Source organism: Anomalospiza imberbis, chromosome 7, assembly GCF_031753505.1.
Source record: "Anomalospiza imberbis isolate Cuckoo-Finch-1a 21T00152 chromosome 7, ASM3175350v1, whole genome shotgun sequence".
Taxonomy (NCBI): Eukaryota; Metazoa; Chordata; class Aves; order Passeriformes; family Viduidae; genus Anomalospiza; species Anomalospiza imberbis.
This window is the reverse complement of record NC_089687.1, coordinates 26,987,428-27,008,138: the sequence shown is the minus strand read 5'-3', so window position 1 is coordinate 27,008,138 and position 20,711 is coordinate 26,987,428. Positions and strand designations below refer to the sequence as shown.

At 43.2% G+C, this 20,711-nt stretch overlaps 1 protein-coding gene across 3 annotated transcripts in view; it reads left to right on the top strand.

The window, feature by feature from the left end:
- Nucleotides 1–17,114, top strand: part of CDK15 (cyclin dependent kinase 15) — a 40,665-nt gene extending 23,551 nt beyond the window's left edge. For all 3 annotated transcript variants that reach the window (XM_068196189.1, XM_068196188.1, XM_068196191.1), the window contains 4 exons: nt 3,955–4,003; nt 6,593–6,732; nt 12,032–12,169; nt 14,490–17,114. In XM_068196189.1, the coding sequence (XP_068052290.1) occupies nt 3,955–4,003; nt 6,593–6,732; nt 12,032–12,141 (299 nt within the window). In that variant the 3' untranslated portion in view covers nt 12,142–12,169; nt 14,490–17,114. The remainder of the gene's footprint in view (nt 1–3,954; nt 4,004–6,592; nt 6,733–12,031; nt 12,170–14,489) is intronic.
- The last annotated feature ends 3,597 nt before the right edge of the window (nt 17,115–20,711 follow it).

The following is a 20,711-nucleotide window of genomic DNA, read 5'->3' as shown; positions in this document are numbered from 1 at the left end:
TGGCTCCCCGGGCTTACCAGCCCTACCCATAGTGACAAAGCTTTGCCCTGTGTTTGTTCATTTGTTCTGTTCCCTCATTTTGTTTCCCCTGAAAGAGGCAGTTGCAGCTCTGTTAACACTATTTTTGAAAGCTCTCATGCTGAGTGAGCTCAAATCCTTGCATTAATCTACTGCTGTGTTCATTTCACTGCGCTGAAAAGCAGTGAGTTTAAATCCCCTCTAAACACCATCGGTGACACCAGAAGGCCAGTGTTTTGATCCAGCCCCATTAATGGTTACAAGTTTGAATCTAGACAGCAGGGGTCAAGGGCAGGAAAGGATTAGGAATCACAGCCCATGACATTAAGCTAGTGCTTTTGCCAAACTGGGAATACTGGAGCGCCCAATGTACCAAGTTAGATTTTGTTTCCTTTTTCTGACATTTGGATTCCAAAGAGTGGGAAGCAGTGCATATCTATCTATAACATGATGAACTGAGAGTAAGTGTGAAGGAGAGTACTCCTTGATTTATTGCACAGGCTGAATGATGAACTTGCCTGTGCCAGGTAATATCTCACAGAGCAGATGCAGGTTTCACATGAGGCCTATTCAGATGCAGCAATGACTTTCAAAGAAATCCTAGTTTTTCATGTATCTGCAGGCTTTGGTATGCTGAATGAGATTTAGAAGCTTTCCAGAGTCAAGCTGTGCTCCCAGGTACGCGTTTTCAGTGTCCGTTGCGTTTCCAAAATGTCACCAGCAGATGGAAGCAGCAAGCAGCAGACCCTGAAATGCAAACTTCCCATGACATTTGTGAAAATGCAGATGAAGTCTGCATTCCGAGTGCTTTGGGGTTTTTTTGCAATCTCACTCTTTATGTTGATGTTTCATTTAACACATGGGTGGTTGAAAACTGAATTCTAAAACGATAAAATTTTTATTGTCATGATAAACCGCACGTGGCTTTGATCGCAAAGGGAAGAGCAGCACTGTAACCAACGCGCAATGTATGCTAGCCAGGGTGTAGGGAAACTTCCCGTCTGTGTGGCAATGGGCACAGCCTGCAGTTCCCAGCCTGCCACACAGACAGAGCTCTGCTCCTGTCCTGAAGCCACAGAGATTTCACTAATGAGAGAAATTTTCTCTGTGAGCCTGCAACCCCACTGCCTTCATCCAGCAGCGCTTGGCATCCTCTTTCTCTCTCTTCATCAATTAGGAAAGTTTAACTTTTGTCCTTTGGCTTGCTTGCCTCATTATCAGTTCATTAGCCACTTCCACCTGGGTTTTCAAATAGGAAGGTATTTCCTCATTAGCACACTCTACCTTGCATAAGGATAGAAAATAACAAACCTACGTGCTACCTTTCAGATGTACTCATAGTGTTAAAAAAGCCAATCAGCCCTACTCAATCCCATCATTTTATGTCTAGCTCATCATTGTGAGATGATTAAATCACTAGTTCATCTACTTTTTTGAATGATCTAAATATTCTTTATCTCTTACCTTTATGGAGTAGCTGTTTACAGTGTTTTACAACTTTAAATTGGTTTTAATCTTACAGTAGGGAAAATATTTACTGCTCTGTTTTTACCTTGCTCAACACAATGGGGCCTCGGCATTCTTTGAGGATTTGTCTATATGGGGTCAGTCAGGAGATTAATCTGAACTGATTTAAAGTCCATTACTTAACTGCAATAATTCCTTGAGCAGAGACACACTGTTTTCTTACCCATATCTTCCATTTATAATCAAAGCTCTGTATACTCAAAGTGGCAAATTTGGCAGTCCTCACTCAAGCTGAATTCTTCACTGAGAGATGTGTTTGGACAGGGACAGAAGTAGGTGGCTCACTGGCTCTTACACTACCCCTTGCAGATAATTATTAATCTCCAGATTACATAAAAGATAAATTTAAGTCAAGAGGCTCGCTCAAGACAGCAAACTCTATAATTCAGGTATTCCTTCCAGTTCCCAGTAAGCAAGCTGATATTTCTATTTCAAATGTAAAGAAAATCCTATTTCCTTTTTTGGAATGTTAGTCCTGAAAATACACTCTGCAAAAACAAAGTGACATTTCCCGAAGATATCAATGAAACGTTTTGCCCTACTGTTACCAACTGAACATGAATTTTTAAAATTCTGTGTTAAACTCATTAAAGAATATTAATGTTAAAATATTTCAGTACAGTACTTAAGTAATCTTGGCATTTTTAATAATATTTGATGAAATTGATATATTGTCATAAAATATTTTCATCTCACAAATCAAATTTTTCTGACAGAAAGTTACCACATCTGAAAGTTTTTGGCCAGCTCTGTGAAGAGGCAAAAATTTATGCCTCATATAGAAAAAATTTTTGCCTTTCCAAACAATTTTTAAAATTGTTTTTCTTCTATTCTATCTGGAAACTTTACATTGGTAAGTTATTTCTACACTTTTATTAGAGTCAAGGGGGCATAAAAAGGGAAAGATGATCAGTGAAAATGTTACCAGTGATCCAAGAGGAGTGTTCTGCCAGTCTTGGTAACTTATTTGGGAAGGGAGTATTCAAGACACTAATATATAACTTATATATATTGGTGAGATGCAGTGCTCTGGCACATAAACAGCCATGAATCCCATCCCAAGTTATGTTCCCATTTACTGCTCTAGAAACTACCTTGATATTTGGGTGTAGGGGAATAATTCAATTCTGAACTCTTACTTACCCTTTGATAGGTTTAAAAACCTGCTTGCCTGGTTTAATGGTGCAAGATTGCTGCTGGAAAGGTCAAGGGCTGGAAGTTCAGTCATTTGCACTTTTTCAAGTTGCCTGTTCATCAAGTCAGACGCTGGGTCTGGCACTGTGGAAATGGCCGTGCAGGCAAAAGCAGAGGGGACTCCCACTTGGACTGCGGCAGGCAGCTCCTGTGCCTCAAAGAAGTGCCTGGTGCTTCCAGGCAGGCAGGGAGGGCAGCTGCTCTTGAAGGTTGCAGCATTAACCCCAGCCGAGCTCTGAGTCTGCTGGCAGCAGACCAGTGGTGCTTGCCTCCTGGTGGTCTCACTGCTGTGGGGAATGCTTGTCCAAGCTGAGCTGGAAGAGAGGTGGACACCACCCACCCTTCCTGCTCTCCTTCCCGTGACTAGAGTGCCACTGTTCATTCTCTGCTGTCAGAAACAGTGCTCAGGAAAATGTAGGTGGGTAGAAATTGCAGCCTTTCTGATTGCAAAAAAATCTCTCTGTTCATCAGCTCCACGGGGAAATTTTCCAGGCTTAAGCCATTCATTTGTATCTAAGCCTGAGAAAATTCATGCTTTACAATAAAGCATTTGAGGATTGTGTTCCTTTATGTTTACCACAATGTTTAGAAATATGTCCTTGAAAAATATCAAGAACACAGACTTCACAACACTGCAAACTTTGCTAAGTTCCAGTCTGATAGAGATCACAATAATCAGTGAGTTACAAAACTCCATAAACATGGTTAACTGGACAAACATCAGACTTAGTGAGAGCTGTGGGTAAGAAGAAAGTGGGATCAAAGTGCTTTGTCTCCATCCCCAGTCTTACTGCTGCATCCATGTAGAAAAGCCCCATGTACCCATGGGGGCAATATGTGAAGCTCAGCAGCCCCTTGGAAAGACAAGACTGGGGATTCAGGCCTGCAAACTTCTTTTTGCTTCCTTTGTGTGAAGGCTTTAGGGACTGATACTGCTTTCATTGATGTCAAAGCTAAGACTCACACTGTAACAGGAGGAGGTCCAAGGCCTGTACTCACAGATATATGAAAGGAAAGCGTTACAGAACTGGAACAGCCTTATTAAGATCAATGCAGGTACTCAAATCCTATAGGAATAATGTATATTTATAAATAATAAGATTATAGATTCTATAGGGCCCTTTGAAATTCTGAGCACATTTTTTGTAGGGGCTCAGAGAATGGGTTTTGGCTTGATTTTCATTTAATCTTGTGATTGCATATTACACTTTCTAGAACTGGTTGCTTCCAGGAGACCTCAGAGACTCCGAGTCATCTGTGACAGGTAAGGTACCTATAACAGCAATGTCAAAACCGCCTCTGGGTTTATTTGTTTCTTTATGCAATCATTTAACTTGAAGTGAGCTCTTTTGGCAAGCTCAGGAAGAGCAGGGTGGCTCTGTAGTAACAAGCAGATCTAACATCAGTTAAGCAACTGATTTTGAGAGATCGCAGCAAAGGTAGACACACAGTGGGTTTATTATTCTCAGAGGAGTAGTGATTATTCTGAGATAAGCAGTGATTCAATGACTTTGTGTGCAGCTTTTTGTGGGGCACAGTTCGATTGAGAAGGTCATACTTTCCCAGGCCCTCTTGCCCAGACTGAGGACAGATTTCACACTGTCCCCATTTTCATTTTTGAAAACAGACTGTAGGAATGTTGCTCAACAGCAGTAAGGAAGACATGCCAGGACAGCATTTTCATGAGACAATGAAATAATCTTGTGATTAGCTAGGAGGGGAAAAATCACATTCTTAGTGGCCAAAGCTATGAGATGAAGGCCATGGTTACACATGCAGCTTGACCAGACACACCAGCACTGCTGAGTCACTCCCTAGTGTGCTAAGGGAAGGGAGTATTTTTTCAGGCACGCACACACACACACACACACAGAATGTATATACGTATCGTTGAAAGAAATTTATAATCAAAGTGCCCTAACCTAGCTGAGGGAGTCATTCAAATCAAATCCCCTTAAACTGATTTTGAGGCACACAGCAGGTTTTATAGATATGTAAGAAAAGAAAAGACAGGATTTGTCCTCAAGATTGTGTACATGAAGATGTCAATAATCAAATATCCTTTGAGGACATAACCACATTTTTCACTGCTGTTTATTATCTGTTCAGCTGATTGCTTGGGATCCAGCCCTGCTAGGAGGGAAGTGTGCTGCTCTTCAGATGCTGTTCTAAATGGCTGAACAAACATGCTAAAGTTTTCAGCAAAGCACAGGTTACTGAAATGCCGGCCATTGTCAGGCACAGCTTGAGAAACACAGAAAGCTCAATATGTCCCAAACCCTTATAATGCAGGTCTTGGAAGAGAACAAATCCTCTCTCAGCCTGAACAAAGAAATAAGTATATTCCTTGTAACTGTGCTATATTGCACTTCTGCTTTTTGGCCATAATCCTTTGACAGACCCCATTACAGGCCAAGCCAAGGGGCTGGCCTAGCACCTCTGTGGCAGAGCTCTGGGCTGCATGTGGGCCAGCTCCAGCTCTACCTTAGAGTCCTGGTCATTTGGCTGCCATGGCCAAATAACTGTCTTGGAATGCTCGGCCCAGGAGAAGGAAAGAGCTTCTTCATACAAACCGCTCAGCCATGACTCTCCATGAACAATTAAGAAATCAAAAGGGAGCTCTCCACAGAGCTTGGCCACCACCAGGAAGACTGAGCCATGTTGGGAAGCATGGAACTGTGTTGCTGCCCAGAGTGGGAGCCTCCAGCAACAGGGACCGGGGGCTGAAGGTCTCCAGTAATTCTGTGCCATGGCAAGGGCAGCCTGTCATGCAGCTCTAGCAAGAGGCCTCAGACAGGATACTTTGGCTTCTTGTCCCATCCCTGGTCCCCAGGGAAGCAGGGACTTGAACTGTTTTTCTGGAGGTGAAAATTCAGCAATTATCTACCACAGTGAGGCAGATACCTTCTACAAATTTGTTTCTCAGGATCTCTTTCTCTCCTTCTGTCTTGGTGTTTTTTCCTCTTCTTTTATATTTTACATTTTATCTCCTCCAAACAAAAATGTCAGCCTGTTGAATGTCCTGTATAGGGAGGGGGAGTGCAGGAGCAGGGGGATCCCAGCCCCTGATGTCACTTGGAGGGGATGCACCGTTGGGGGCCAAGGGAGGAAGCACAACAGGCCATGCTCTGAAGCTGAAATGTGATCAGAACAAACAAACAAAGTAAAAGCTGTAAAACTAAATGACTATTTTATTTCTTTCCTTGTTGGTTTGTTTTCGCTCTTCCACTTCCTTGTCCCCAGCTGTGTGCTCCTCTAGGGAGCAGCCACTTGGCATTGGTATTTGCTGGGCATGGAGCATATGTGTATTACATTTCTTTTAAGCACTCATCGTGAGAAACAGAATCTTCTCTGTGAATCCCCAACACATTTTACAAACAGTTGCACTACTGGTACTGGGGTAGGAGAAGAGGAAATGGTATTTTCTTTAGGTTTATTAGGTTTGACCTCTAGTCTTCTCAGTGGGCCAGTCACATTATTTTCTACATTTGGATTGTCACTGTAAACTGGTACCACCAAACTCTGATATTACAGTTCCAACATATAAAACATAGTCTCCTCAGCATCATTTCCCATTTCACTTACAACCTTCTTTTTAAAAACCAGAAATTGGTTTTCAAAATTGGTCTGTAAACATGAGTTTGAGCTGGAATCCTGGATGCACATATCCCAACATAGTCAAACTCAGATGGAAAAGCAAATTTCCTGCAAAGCTATAAAGCTGGGGTGGGTTTATCCAGCTCCCCTGTGTCCCTCCACTCTGCCTCAAGCTGAGAGGGGCTGGGTCATGTTCTGGTTCCAGCTTTCTGGCTCGTCCTCATCTCCTGTGCTGTTATTTCTTCTGTTTTCCTAGGATGAGCAGGGTGCCAGCAGCAGAGAATTTAGCCTCCAGGATGCTCACAGCCTTCCCTCGAGGCAGAATCTCTGCACAAGATGCACTTCTTCACAGCTTCTTCAGCCCTCTGCCTCCTCAGCTCTATCAAGTTCCTGGTGGTAAGTTAACTCTCGATTTCATCTCACCAAGAAAGAGCTGCTGCATGTGCTATTTACTGTGAGTTTCTTCTCTATTTTGAAAGTCTCTGCCATTCACATGGATGTCTCTCCTTTCTGCCTGCACTCCCTTCCCACTCCTATAAGCTGCAAAGTTTACATCCCACGGCAAATTTGACAACTTGTTTTTCTGTTTTCTTCTACTTGACCACTGTGTTAACACTAGAAGGAGACCTTGATGGGCTGCTACCATGGCTCTCTGCAAAGCAGAGGTGTATATGCTTTGACAGGTCATCTCCCCGATTCTGTAACCCCAAGGGCCTGGACATTTCCCCAGCTCACACTGTGTGTTCAGTGTAACTCACCCACTGTCCCTCCTGATGTCCTGAATTCCCATCTGCTCAGCATGGTGTGCTAGTCCCTGTTCCCTTGGACTGCTCCTCCCGCTCCCTTTTGATGTTGAGACAGCTGTTCCTTGTACCCCGTCACACCAGTTCTCCCTCAGTTTTACCTGCTTTATTTTCTTCTTCCCTTGCTTCCTTCTCTTAAGCACACAGCTGCACACACAGTTGTGCCTCTCCTGGCCTGAGCTGACAGAAAATACAGGGTCTCTCAAGCTGCAGTTCTGCTCCTCACTAGGGAAAGCTCCATCCTATTGGGCTGCAGGCCAAAGGGACCTTGCATTCCCTGTTGCCTCCTGGGCACCCTGTACACTAGTTAGTTTGGTGATGTTTTTTAAGATGGGGGCAATTAAGGAAAAGCCTTCATGGACTGTGTTGTCAAACTATTGGAAAACCAAATTTCTGCCTCCTGCAACACATACCAAGTGGAGGAGCAGCACGCTAGCATCTCTCCCAATCCCCCAAACTGCTGCCCTTCAGAAGGTGCTCTGTGTGTGTATGTGCTTGAGTGAGAGACATCTGCATTCCTTTTCTGTTCACCCAGCCACAGAGCACAAATCTACTTTGACACTTTTAGAAAAATGAAAAGATGGAATCTCGCAGGAGCCTGCCTGTGCCGGGGGGGGGGAGGAGGGGAGCACGCACAGCAGGAGGGAAGTTGACTTTTCTTTATACATATAGGGTTTTTTCCATGCAGAGTTTAAATTATGCCTGATAAAAGGAGTTTCGTGGATGTTTCAGTTCTTTCAAACCCTCCTGGCTTCCTCCCAATTAAATGAGGTTTGTCAAAGCCACAGGGCTCTGCTGCTGCCAGAGAGGCGGACAAGCACTTCCCGCAGTGACATCTCCAATCCCCAAGGGAGAAGATGAAAGTGTCAGTGCTGAGAGAGAGAGAGAGAGAGAGAGAGAGAGAGGGAGAGGAAAAAAACAGGTACAGAGACAGAGAGTGAGGAGAAATAGAAGGAATGAGAAAACAGACTGGCATAATGTGTCAATCTCTCCAATATGCTGCCAGTGAGGGGACAGATTCCTTTCACCTGGATTTAGGCACCATCCCATATTTATTATCCCCCATATTGAAGCAAGAAGTATAGTGTGGACAGGAAACTGCATGGCGTTATCATAGCAACCACTGTGTTGAGAACAGAATCAAAGTGCACAGGGCTGAAACAAGTTCAGTACAATCAGGCAAGACCATATTCATGAGTGACTCATTAAGCCTGTAAAATTTAGGTTATTCTGAATAATTCCCCATGTAGCCATTCCTATTGCCATAATTGTTTAAGACATTTGCTCTCTTGTGTCACTTTGGCATAACACTCTTTTGGAATTTAACTGTATCATTTTAAAATTCTTGTTACTATGATAACAGTGCAGATTTTAAATATTTTCTGTTCCCACTTTGTTCTGGAGGATGCTGGCTATTAGTTGCCATCCTCTGAAAGGGAAAGTTAAAGCAGAAGTGCAGAATGTGATCTGGAGATGAAAGGTGAGAGATGAGGGGGTTAATCCCAAGGTGTGTGGGAGAGTAAGAGGGAAACAAAATTTGAAAAAATAAAAGGTTCTTATAAGTAATTATTCTCTGTTTTTATGAAATAACTGTATCCATAACTGTCCTTTTTATAAGTTGTTATGACAAGCTGGAAGCTAGAGGATGTTTTTCAAAGGTCAGTTCCTGGGGAAAAATAATCGGAGAAATCACTGTTTCGAAGTAGCATGTTTCAGATTCCTAGGAGGAATGTTAATGGTTAGAGGCTGGCTGCTGCCCCTGGGAAGGGGGAGAGGGAGCACAGGGCTCTTTGCTTCCTTGAGAGCAGCTCCTACAGAATGGAACAGGTTGCTGTTGCTATGCTCATCTGAGTGCAAAGTGCTGGAAAAAAGAGTAGGCCATGCTCGAAGGGAGGAAGAAGGTTCTCTGTCCTCTGAGTGGGGCTGGCCCAAAGATGGGCCTCTCCTACAGCTGCTCATTCCTGTGCCTATAGCTCTAGGAGGGGATTCCTGAGGCCTGGGTTCAAACCTCGCTCATCATCTTGGTGGCCTTCATTCTACATGTGCCACCAGCACTTCTGGATATAAAAACAGAGAGAGGTGCAGGGGATTCTTCAGCTTTCCTTCAGTGTGGCTAGTAGCCTAGGGGGTGGCAGTGATGACCTTTTGTAAAACCAGAGCATTTGCTGTCCTTTTTCTGGCCAGAGCCAATCCTGCGACAATTATCTCTGTGCAGTGCAGCCGTGCACTGCAGCAGCTCTGATAAAACTTTATTCTAACCCTTTGCCACCTGCTAAAGCAGAATGTTTTCTGTCCAATTAATCCCTCCTGGAAGAAAGATGAGATCCTTGAATCAAGAAAGCATGAGCTGTGCTCTCAACTCACTGTCAGTCCTGAAGTGCAAAGGGCCTTCTGAGGAGGTATCTCACTCTGTTGTCAGACAGGTCAGACACAGTAACAATTGCAGCTTATTATTCTTACTTATAGATTTGGTTTGTTTTCCCTCTTTTGCTCTCTCATGCTTTAGAGCAGGCTTGCAAGCAGGGAAGGTAAGCAGTGGGATTTGGGGTTATCAACAGTGCACTCCCAAGAAAACACACTGCCATAAGAGCTCTGGCCAAACCACACAGGCACAGGGGCCAGGGAGGCCAGATCCTTTCCCCACCAGCCCAATGTCCAGTCTCAGGAGAGACCTTTCTCTCAGTGTAGGAGACATTTAACCCTGGCCATACCCTCAGCACAGCAGTCAATAAATTCCAATACGTGCTCCATGAGGAGGATTGTGTGTTGCATGGATGGGATCCTGGCTTTGACTAGAAGGTACTTGCTCTTTTTGGGCACAATTGGTCTCTAATTGTTATCTCCCCCAGCAACACAAAACCAGTGCACCAGATGATGAAGACACTGTACCATTTCTCCTGAAACAACCCACTATTCAGCCTTTCAGAGACAAGGAGGAGGAGGGAGGCTTGATGTTGACAGTCATTTTAATGTCTGCTGCATCTAAACTAAGACAAAGCAAGTAAGCAAGTGTGGGCAATGAGGAGGTTAAGGTTGCAAGCCATTGCCTACCAAAAATCCCAATACTGTTGGGATTAGCGAGCACTGGTATATTATCACAGGGGACATATAAAGAAGAGCTGGCTTTCATTATCCCTTGTTTGGATTGGCTGGTTTCCCTAGGTTCTCATACATAGCTAAAAGGTTCATACAGTCACTTGATGTTTTTTACCACTCTGCTTTGTGACCTCTATACACAGCAAACAGATATCCTTCCCTGTAAGTCAGATACAGACACCTAGAAAGTTCCTCCCAGATGTATGAATCCGGTTTATAATGTGTCTTAATACAAGAATAAACCAAAGCTGGTGATGAGCAGGAAATCAGCTGCCCCTCCTAAGCCAGAAGCATTCTTATCTGTGAGGTGATAAAACAAATCTTCACTTAACTCAGGAAAACCAGCCCCCACTTCACCTGGTGTGATCCCCACAGTGGTGGAAGATCTGCTTGCCTTTATACTGACAGGACATGAAAGTTTTGTATTGTGTCATTAAGCCACCACCCTAGGAAAGCGCTGTTGCAACATCACAGCAGATGCTTGCCAAGCGCACAGGGCTCTGGACATGTTACCCTGTAGAAGCTCTTCCCTGCACGCTGTCCTGAGGCAGGCATTGTGCTGGGCACTGTTTAGGAGCACAGGGCAAAGGGGAAGATGGGAAAATGAAAATTTCCTTTGCTCACTCCCCAGCTCCTGCTCTTGCAAAAGCAACTGGCGCAAAGTTTGGCCCACATGACTTGTGGAAACAAAGTCCTACAGACATGGATCAAATGCTCTGACTCCCATTGATCTCAGGCCAGAGAATCTCTATAAAGGTCTTATTGTTCAGGGAGACAAACCACTCTTGGGGGGAGTGCTGTTAATACCATTGGTAGAGGCAGACACTATTGCATCAGAGGTTAGCAGATGTTTTTCAATGTTTTGTCTAATTGCAAGTTATAGCTGAGGTTCCTTTAACTTCCATTTTCCCTTTAACACTCTTAAATGCAAATCTGAAAAGATTTAGTTGTCTTGTTTGCTGTGAAAAGACATCCAGACTGGAAGTCTCACACAGTCATTTCCCATCCTCAGGTGCACTTCTAACTTCACCCAGTTATCAGCAGAAAAGAATAAATGTGGAGGTAGTGATCAGATTTCTAAGGCACAAAAGTTAAAGCTAAGTTTGAGATTGTGACAGCAAGCAACCATGAGCATAGGAACTCAATTAGCCTGAAAGACAACTATCTCATTATCTTTCCTAAAATGATATAAATACATAAGAATATAAAAATTTAAAATAAACTCTCTATTGACTGTCTAGATGACTGAATTTCACTGCTCAATTTCTTTAAACACCCACTTTAGTATTTATTTATTCTAAGCGTGAAGCAGCTACGATAATTAGACTGTCAGATTTGGTAAGTTAATGAGGAGTCACTGGAGTGGAAGGTTTTGCATTTGTGAGATTGCTGAAGGAGAGAAGCTCTGCGCCTTCGCTCTATCTCTTTTTTCTTTTTCTTTTTTTCCCCCCTCTGCTGGGTGGGAAGGAGAGAGCTTGGCAGTGTGCAGATCCATTTGAATCCTTTTGATTAGCGAGTTACCTTCCTACCACTGTTCTACCAAATAGTATTTTGCTGGTTGCTCCAAGAAAAAGAAAAAGAAAAAAGAAAAGAAACTGCAGATGAGATTTCTAGAGAAGAGTGTCTAGATTAAAGAAATAATTTTCCAAAAACAATCAGAAGGAATGCAGCTGTGAGAAACAGGATCTTAAATTAGTTTATATTGCAGCTAATGTCACAGGAGAGCATTAAGAAAATAGCACAATGAAGGAAAAGGACCCTTTTGCAGCTTTCTCTTTAACCTGATTTTTCCACAGAACAATCAGTGCTCACAGTTCCAGGGGTGAGACTGCAACCTGAAATCTGTGACCTGTTTGCATCTTACCGAAAAGGCCGTGTCTCAGGAGGTTCGAGCAAGTTTTGGTAGAAATCGTGGATGACTGACTAATTCTTGGGTAAGTATGTAGTTGCCATTGTCAAAGCTGTTGCCATCACCCTTAGGACGTGTAGTCCTTCAGGTATTGAAGGTGGGAAAATAGAATTGATACTCAAGGCTGGATGATCACATTCCAGGATGAGAACAAAGTGGGAAATGTCACATTCAGAGAGAAGAGATCAGCAAGCCAATGGCCCCCAGTGAACATGTTCAGTGGTATCATGGGAGGTTTGGATTTGTTTTGTCATATTGCCAAATCTCAGACCAATGCTCTTTCCTCCAATGCCTCCCTAAAGTATTGCTTCATTTCCCCATTGCTTAAACTGACCAAATTGCTTTGTTCTCTTTTGTCCTTGCCTACTGAGTTCACATTTCATAGCTTACTTCTTTTGATTTCACACGAATTGGAACCTGAGCAGGGCTAGGCAAAATCTCCTTATCTTGTAGTATCTTTGGTTTTAATTAATCACTATTTTAATGTCAGGTTTCAAAACTATGCTTCAGCATCAATATTTTTAATCTTTTTGTTACAGAAGACCAAAAGCTCGCTTAAAATCACTGTCATTAAAAGAAATTACCAGAAAATATCCTTTTATTATATCCTGTCTCTTTGTTTACTTTGTGCATTTGTTAGCAGCATGAATCCTGTCAGTGTCACTGCTGGGTCTGTGCTTGCAGGGCAGACCTGGAAACTGATTTTGAGGCCAAATTAGTTTGACTGTCTTATTGTCTGCCAAGCTAAGAGGCAACCTTAGGACACACCTCAGCTACCCATCTGTGCTTCCAAATGCATGTAGATGGCCTGTATCTGCTATAGGATCAGGTCCCAGCACTCAGTGCCTGCTCTGACAGCCTCTCTACCCCTTCTGCCCTCATCATGTAGACAACAGCAGACAGAGAGGCCAGCCTGGAATCCTTTTAAGAAAGACCTGACATTGCCAGCCCTGTGGCCAGATTGGGTTTTTGAAGCAGCCTGAATGCCTTCCCTGCTCACCTGCTCAGCTGAGTGCAAACAGGATGGCTTTTCCCTCTGTGTGATCAGAGAGGAACTAATCCTGCCAGAAAAGCTGGCTGTCAGTTCCACTAAGGCTTCTGGGACAACTCACTTGAATAGGGCACTCATGCATCAATGTTCAATGAACTTGGATTGGGCCCATTTAAAATGATTTAGAGAGCATTTCACAAATACATAATTTAAAATTGCAACTAGTAGGAGAAACTCTTAATATTTTTTGTTATATATTAACCTGTCCTCAAAATGATTGTGTCCCTTTTTTTTTAGCTGCTTACAAAGCATGCTAAACAAGCTTAAATGTCAATTCAAGTTTTCTTCTGCAGTTCATTGCAGGAAAACATTCTATATGTGATGGTGTTCGTATTATTAATTCTCTTTTTAAAAAAGGCATCTGGATTCAGACATGCAAGCAAGGTTATAAATGAAACAGTAATTTTTTTGTCATTTTAATAGGCTACTAATGGAAAGCAGGGGCTTCTGCATGCTTTTTCAAATCTAATGAGAGGCAGATAGGCATCTAAAGCACAAGAGCCTCACACTGGCACATGAGAGAATGGAATTTCCTGGGAACATAATGAAACTGGCCAGCCTTCCTTCCTTTGCCAACCTGAGTTAAGTCACAAAAATAGACAAAACCAAAAAACTAAACATACCCGGCTCCATCTTGAATCCATGGGCACTGAGCAACACAGCAAGGGACAAAACATCATCACAGACTCCTCCTTGTTCTCCTTCTGGTTTCAGGAAAAGATGAGATACCGTCAGTTGTCTATCCCAGGGTGATATATACTCCATGCCAACACTCCACCCATTTTCTGCCCTATTCCACCCACCACTTTCCCTCTACCTGCTGAGGAGGAACATATGGGTCATTGGAATCTGCCACTGTTCTGATTCTGCTTCTCAAAATAAATATTCAGATATCTAATGCTGCACCTCCTGCATGTATGTGATACTGTACCAGCTAAGTGTAGTTGAATATACAGGAAGAGAAGAGCCTGTTTTAAATCAGCTTTTAACAAGCAGAATAACTGAAGGCACTAGCCCTGCAGAATATTTGTAATTGGGATTTATTTTTCTTTTTGATTCAGGACTTAGGCCATGGATTTTTCCCCTAATAGAATTCCTCTGCAATAGGGGCAGATTGTACCCTCCCTTACATCAAGGACCTTTGAAATAACTCCTTATATTGACAAAATGAAGAAAAGTCTTTGAGATTATAAAACAAGGACACAGTTTGAGGGGTGGGGTATGTGTTTTTCAAAAGTCACCTTTCAGCAGAAAGGAATGAAATTGTGCAGATGTCCTGCCTTTTGTTTTTCAGAAAGCAATGTCAGAAGGATTGACTTGGCAACGAAGAGGTAACAGCACAGTCTGGACACTGGACTTGCAGAATATACTCAGCCATGTGTCACTTAATAGAGAGCTCCCTGGACCAGAAGATCGATGTACAAACAGGACAGATGGGGACTGACAATTGAAAGAATGTAGAGGCTCATCCAAGGCTTACAGAGACCTGTCATTCCTGGGGTATGCCTACAATCTCCTTCAACAAAAGAGCTCCTGAGGGAAGGAGGGGATTAGTCAAAAGTTGAGTGAAGTCTCCAGGGAAGATGGTTTCTTGGATAGAGTTGTCAACAAAAGGAATTGTTTAAGACTATTTGTGATAATTTCCTAGAGGGAGCTTCTGCCATTACTAACAGGATTACCAGCATACTGGTTCCACACCAGCAGAGCATTAGACATGTGCATTGCAGACTGGTTGCTTAGAGCTGAATTCAGGGGTCTTATACACCATCCCAAATGTGTGCAGGTGTTGATGAGCAGAGGGGAGATGGCAGAGAATTAAGATGCAGCCAAATGCAGTCCATTTTTGGTCCAGCTGTTGCAGAGAGTCCTGGCTCATTAATGAGTTTCCATGGTGTTTTAATCTCCTTGATCTCGAGGCTCTGACAGACCATACGAAGGAAAGCTAATCTGAGGTGAGTGCTGATGAGGATACATCAGGAAATCAGAAACCTCTTTCCCAACTGCAGTTACTATGAAATTTCTCATAGAATTCTTCCTGGAAGAATTGGGAAAGCAAGTAATTTACTGTGTTTAAGTACCAGTCTGCTTGGTTGCAGTTATCTCGGATACTTTTTCTTAGCTCTGGGACATAGAAACCAGTAGCCTTGGTGTAACCTCACAGCACATCTGGGAAGAAAAGGAAGACAAAGATAAATCACTGAGGTGCAGACATACAAACCTTCTTGAGTATTTTTATTCATCTGAGTAGTGTCACTGGCATGGCTGGGAGAACTTCTTTGAGCAAGAATTATGCAGAATGTTGAGGCATTGGAACCAAACCAGTCAAGGAGCTGTGGGTGGCAGCCATAGAAACAGCTGAAAGGTGAGCTTTTAGTCAAGAGAGCTGCATCTCCAGCCCCACTCCAGTCCATCGTTTACCAAATACACACTGCAGATCTGGGCAGGAAGCAGCACAACAGTTTATGTTCCCCTTTGCCTTTGCTACAGACAAAATTTTAGGAATGTATAGATTAGCTACATTAAGGGGGACATAGACTATCTTCAGGCACTGCTCAGTTAAGAGGACAAGATTTTCCTTAGATTATGTTCCTTAAAATTCTCTGCCTTGATGAAAAGGCAAGCTGTGTCCCAAAAGTCTTTCTACCTCTAGATTGCATGGACTTGGATCTCCCAAACATCAGCCACTCTCAATGACCTGACCTCCCTTTGCAATATTGAACAGAGCAGCTGTACATGATGCCCAAGTTGGGATAGGGGTTGTTTTGCATTCCTTTTACATTCTTGGAGATGTCTGGACAAAGAGCAGTGAAGAAGCACAATCTCCAGGGCCGGCAGTGGGATGGTTGTGGCTGAATGTCTGCTCCTAATTGAGAGCAACTGAATGTTCAAGATATGCTAAATGGAAGGATTTGTTATACATGGGCAGTGAGGGATCTAATGATGAGAACTGAGTCATTTTTCCTCACGGTCTATCCAGAGCATCAATTGTAAATTTCTTCTGCCCTAGAGCAGTAGGACAGAATGGCTTTGCTGTTTTACATAGCTTCCACCCCGTAATGGTCATGTCATTGCTAAATTTAGCCATATGCTAAATTGCCAAAGAGTCAAATGATACCTTATAATTCTGTATCTAGAGGGACAGAAAGCCAGGATGACCCTGGATATGCTGCAACCCAGCAGTCTTCTGTTCATTAACTCAACATTGTAGGCCCAATGCCTTAAACATGCCACATCAGAGAGAAACTGACTCCTAACCACTCCTCTCCTTAACTAATGGGAATACTATTTACATCAGGAGTACTATCTCAGTAGATTTTCCATCCCCTGGCCTGCACAATCTCAGGGGCAACAGCCTTCGGGGAAAATGGATGTAGTGTTGTAATGAGTCAGAAAGAATCGGTAACAAGAAACATGTCTGAATTCATAACCAAGTTAGTGCCACCCAAAAAGGCAATTCTGCTTCCCCCACTTCCCTCCCTGCTTCAAGCTTTACAGTCTTTCTCTTTTTCTCTCTGGCACCTTTGTAAGCCCTTGAACTGATTTAATTCACTAAACAGATGGAAGACTATGAACTCTTTTACTGAGTTAGTTTTTCATTGTTTTAGTGAGCTGAATCAGATTATGCAGGGAGAAAAGTACCAGACTTCATTCATGGATGAGTGGGGAGAAGGAAAGGAGGAAAGGAAAAATCCATGAAGTTCATATTCTCTTATCTCCAGCTTGCTCACATCTAGTTCCTGTGGTGTGATCATCCCCTGTCACATTTGAATGTCTGATGTTGTTTTGAGATAATAACTGAATGGGTTCTGGCAAGTAAGTGCTCAGTACTGCTGTCATTTATGTGGGCCCATCTCAAATCCAAATGTTTGCTGTTGAACACCTCACAAAAAGTCCCAGACATTAGCAAAGAGGTGCAGGACTGACCTTTCCTTTTTTTTTTTTCTTTCCCAGAAAATACTTTCTTTTGGCAGGGGCAGGATGCTTTGGTAAAGCAGGTGAGAGCTTATAAAGTGCATGTAAATGGAGATCATTGTGCTTAAGGGACATCATACTGTTTCTTCTCACCACCAAATAAAAAACCAAAAACAAATCTGAGGTTTTTGAGAAATCCTTTAACATCCTCCTTTATGTTAAGAGAATTTAACATCAGACTTAAATATTTGCTTTAAAAACATCTGGAAGTAAATGAAATAACTTCTTTCCCAGACCAGGATTCTGTTTTGTTTCAGCCTGGAGCAAGTTTGTTGGCCAAATTATATATGCCCAAGAAAATATCCAAGGGCTTTAAAACTAGCAAACCCCTGTGTGTAACGGTGCAAGTGGGCAATGCTCTTTAAAGTGTGTGCGGGGGAGGGAAATGCCAGGAAAATCCCCTTCACAAGCCAGAACTGCATTTGGGGAGCCCAGATGAAAGCTGCGATGCGGGTCATGTGACAGGTGTCACTTCAGTAATGATACTGGGGCAGAGATAAAAGTCCTCGCCGGCTGGTCGTGTGACATCGCTTCATTACTGGCACAGCAGGTGGTCGGAGAGACTCAATGCCTTTATTTTTTATTATTTTTTAATTTTTTTTATTCTGTGATAATGAGAAAATGTTTAAACTTCCATCCCTGTGTTTAAACACTTCTTCATGCTGACAGCAGCAGGAGATCCCTTGATCAGCTGTCAGATGGGAAAGTGCAATTTTTCTGGAAAGTAAACAGCGTGTTTGCCAGTTGGAAATAATTTTCTGTTTGTTGGGACTGCTAGTCGTGGTGTGATGGAGCCATGTCACAGCATCTGACAACTCGGGAGTGGGGAATAGAAAACAGGCTGAGAAATGGGGTTTAGACTCTGCCTCTGATAACAGCAACTTGAGATTTTGACACTTCGTTATTGTTATTGTGTGGAAAAAAAACACAACTTAGGGTTGCTATGAAACTTTTAAAGCAGCAGCTCAGTGCCAGTGTGAATGTGTGGGACATCCTAAAAGAAGCATTTTAATAGAAACTTTCCTAGGAGAAAAGCAAAAAGGACACAAAGGAGATGAGTAGGTGTGGAGATGTGTGGGGGTAAAGGTGGTCAGATCTCATTCCTGGCTTACAAGAAGAAACAAAAAAAAAAAAGTCTCATGAGAAAACTTTACATGGTTCTGATGTCAGCTAGGCTTGGGTAACCCACTGGGAATTCCAGCTAAGAAAAGAAAGGCAAATGTGGTCACAGGGTCATGCAAAAGAGCTCAACCCCGCCCTGAGCCTAGCTGAAATCAGAGGTGTTATGGTCTCCTCCGGAAGTACCCTGGGACCCAACTAAGTTAACTTTAAATGCTAATCACATTTAAAAAAAAATTTCCTGTTAGGCAAATACCTTCCCAAAGTCAATTCCTGTTGAGAAAAAGGAGATACAGATATGATACACATAATTGTAATTAAAATTAGGGTTTGAATGTGCCTGTGCAGAGCCATACACAACATTTTTCCTAGGCAGACACAGACAACATCTTATGTGCAGAATCAACAAATCAACCTGATTTCAACACCGGGAAAGTTAATTACTCAGAGCACGGTTCGAATCACTAAAAAATATTCGCAGCAATTATGTTACATGAAATCCTTGGTAGCCTCCCAGTAAATGCTTTCATCTGCTGGCTGCACTGCCAGGATTCTGCCTTTTCCTAGAGATCCCAAGCAAAAGCTTCCTGCCTGTTAGAGCGGCCGGTAGCTCACCGGCGGCCCAAACGTCCTGGAGCCGCTGCGCTGGCGTCAGCGCCCGGCTGCAGCTCTGCTGGGGCCGGTGGGGCTGGCCACGGCTGCAGTCGGGGCCTGGGCCCGACCAGCAGCAAAAACCATCGCGAGCGAAAAGATCGGATCAGAATCTGGCCCGTTGTTAGCAGTCATTAAAAAACATTGCACTTTTAATAGGAGCTTATTCAATTAGCAGACTAACAGGCTCCATCAGATAAGCTGGGGATTTCCCCGGGAATCTGAGTCACATACGCTGAAGCTGCTCTGCACTGTATGGTTAACCCTCTCCATGCAGAACCGGCATGAAGAGGCCAAATCCCAGGAAAGGGCTTAATTTGGGTTTTTAAAGGAGAAGAAGGAGCCCTCCACTGCGCCCTGAAGCCCCCGGAGGTGCCAGTGCTGAGTGAGTCACACATGCTGGAAGGACCCGGGAGGATCATGGCACCAAACTCACTGCTGCAGACAGGAGACTCGCCTGATCTCTGATAAACACGCTGACATTTGGCAGCCTGACAGCTTCACAGTCCCATAAGAGGCTTCCTAATTAGAGCCTGGGTGAGAAATAATCCACAACTTGAAGTTTGTCTCTAGCTTCCTTGCTGTACTTTTTTTCTCCTCCCTTTTTGTGCCTTTTTTCCCTTTTCAGTGTTTTCTCTCACACATTCTCAATACATCCTCTCCCCGCAGGCGGAAGCTGTTTGAAACACCAAGCAGGATAAAGGGTCACTTTTGCCTGTCCTCTCAGCTCAGAACAGCTCCCAGCAAAAGCACCTCTCTTACATTCCAGCATTGCCCTTGAAGGAGACAGAGAGATAAGGCAGGGGAAAGGACAGTACATGGTGAAGTTTATAATGAGGCAAAGTAAAACCGGTCTGGAAGAAAACCAAGGCAGTCCCATTCATTCCTAGTCAAGCAAGTAAGCCAAAACTAGTGCTCCTGGCAGCAGGAAAATAGGGACTCTGGGGCTCTCGGTCTGGATCCAACCCTGAACTTTGCTTTCCTCTTTAGCAAGTGCCCCAAACAAGTCATGGCATCGTGAGCCCTTCAGCTGGAGCCAGGATCTGAATTTAGCACTGTCTTCAAAACGTACAGCACCATGATGCTGCTGTATCATACTAAGACATTCAACGAGCTGGTCACATGATGAAGTATACTTTTTAGCAATATGTTCTGGTACACAGCCTGACCTTTTAAAGATAAATCATATTCTACTCATTTACCCCATCACAGGTATGTTCTCTGAATAGTTCCGGAATAGTTCTTCAAATGCAATAACCTATGGAATTGAGATTATATCAATATTGACTAAGACAAGTATGACTCTTTTATCGTATTTATCTCTTAGAGGATTATTTGCTGATAGTGGGATTGTTCTCTATTTAATATTCCAAAGTCTTTTCCAGGGTAGTGAGACAGGGTAGCAAGGCTCTTAAAATACAAGTCATATACACTGCAACAGCTTGGATACAGATACAAACATCAGAATTCACTTTTTATTAGAAGGCTGTTCTCCCACACTGTCCTCCTCAGTGAATACCATATGCCCTGGATAGCCACCAGAAACAGGCAGAAACTGGGGACTCTCCATTCTTGGCCATACATTACATCAGACAGCTCTGTATGTCACCGGTCAGCGGGATTCCAGATGATGACATGGGAAAAATACTGACCATTAGCTCTCTCCAGAGCAAACAGACTTCATTCAAAATATGCAGTTGAAGCTATTTCCAGGACAAACATATTTAATGCTGAGATACACTGGAAGATCTCCATCTAGCATCACTACAGTTCA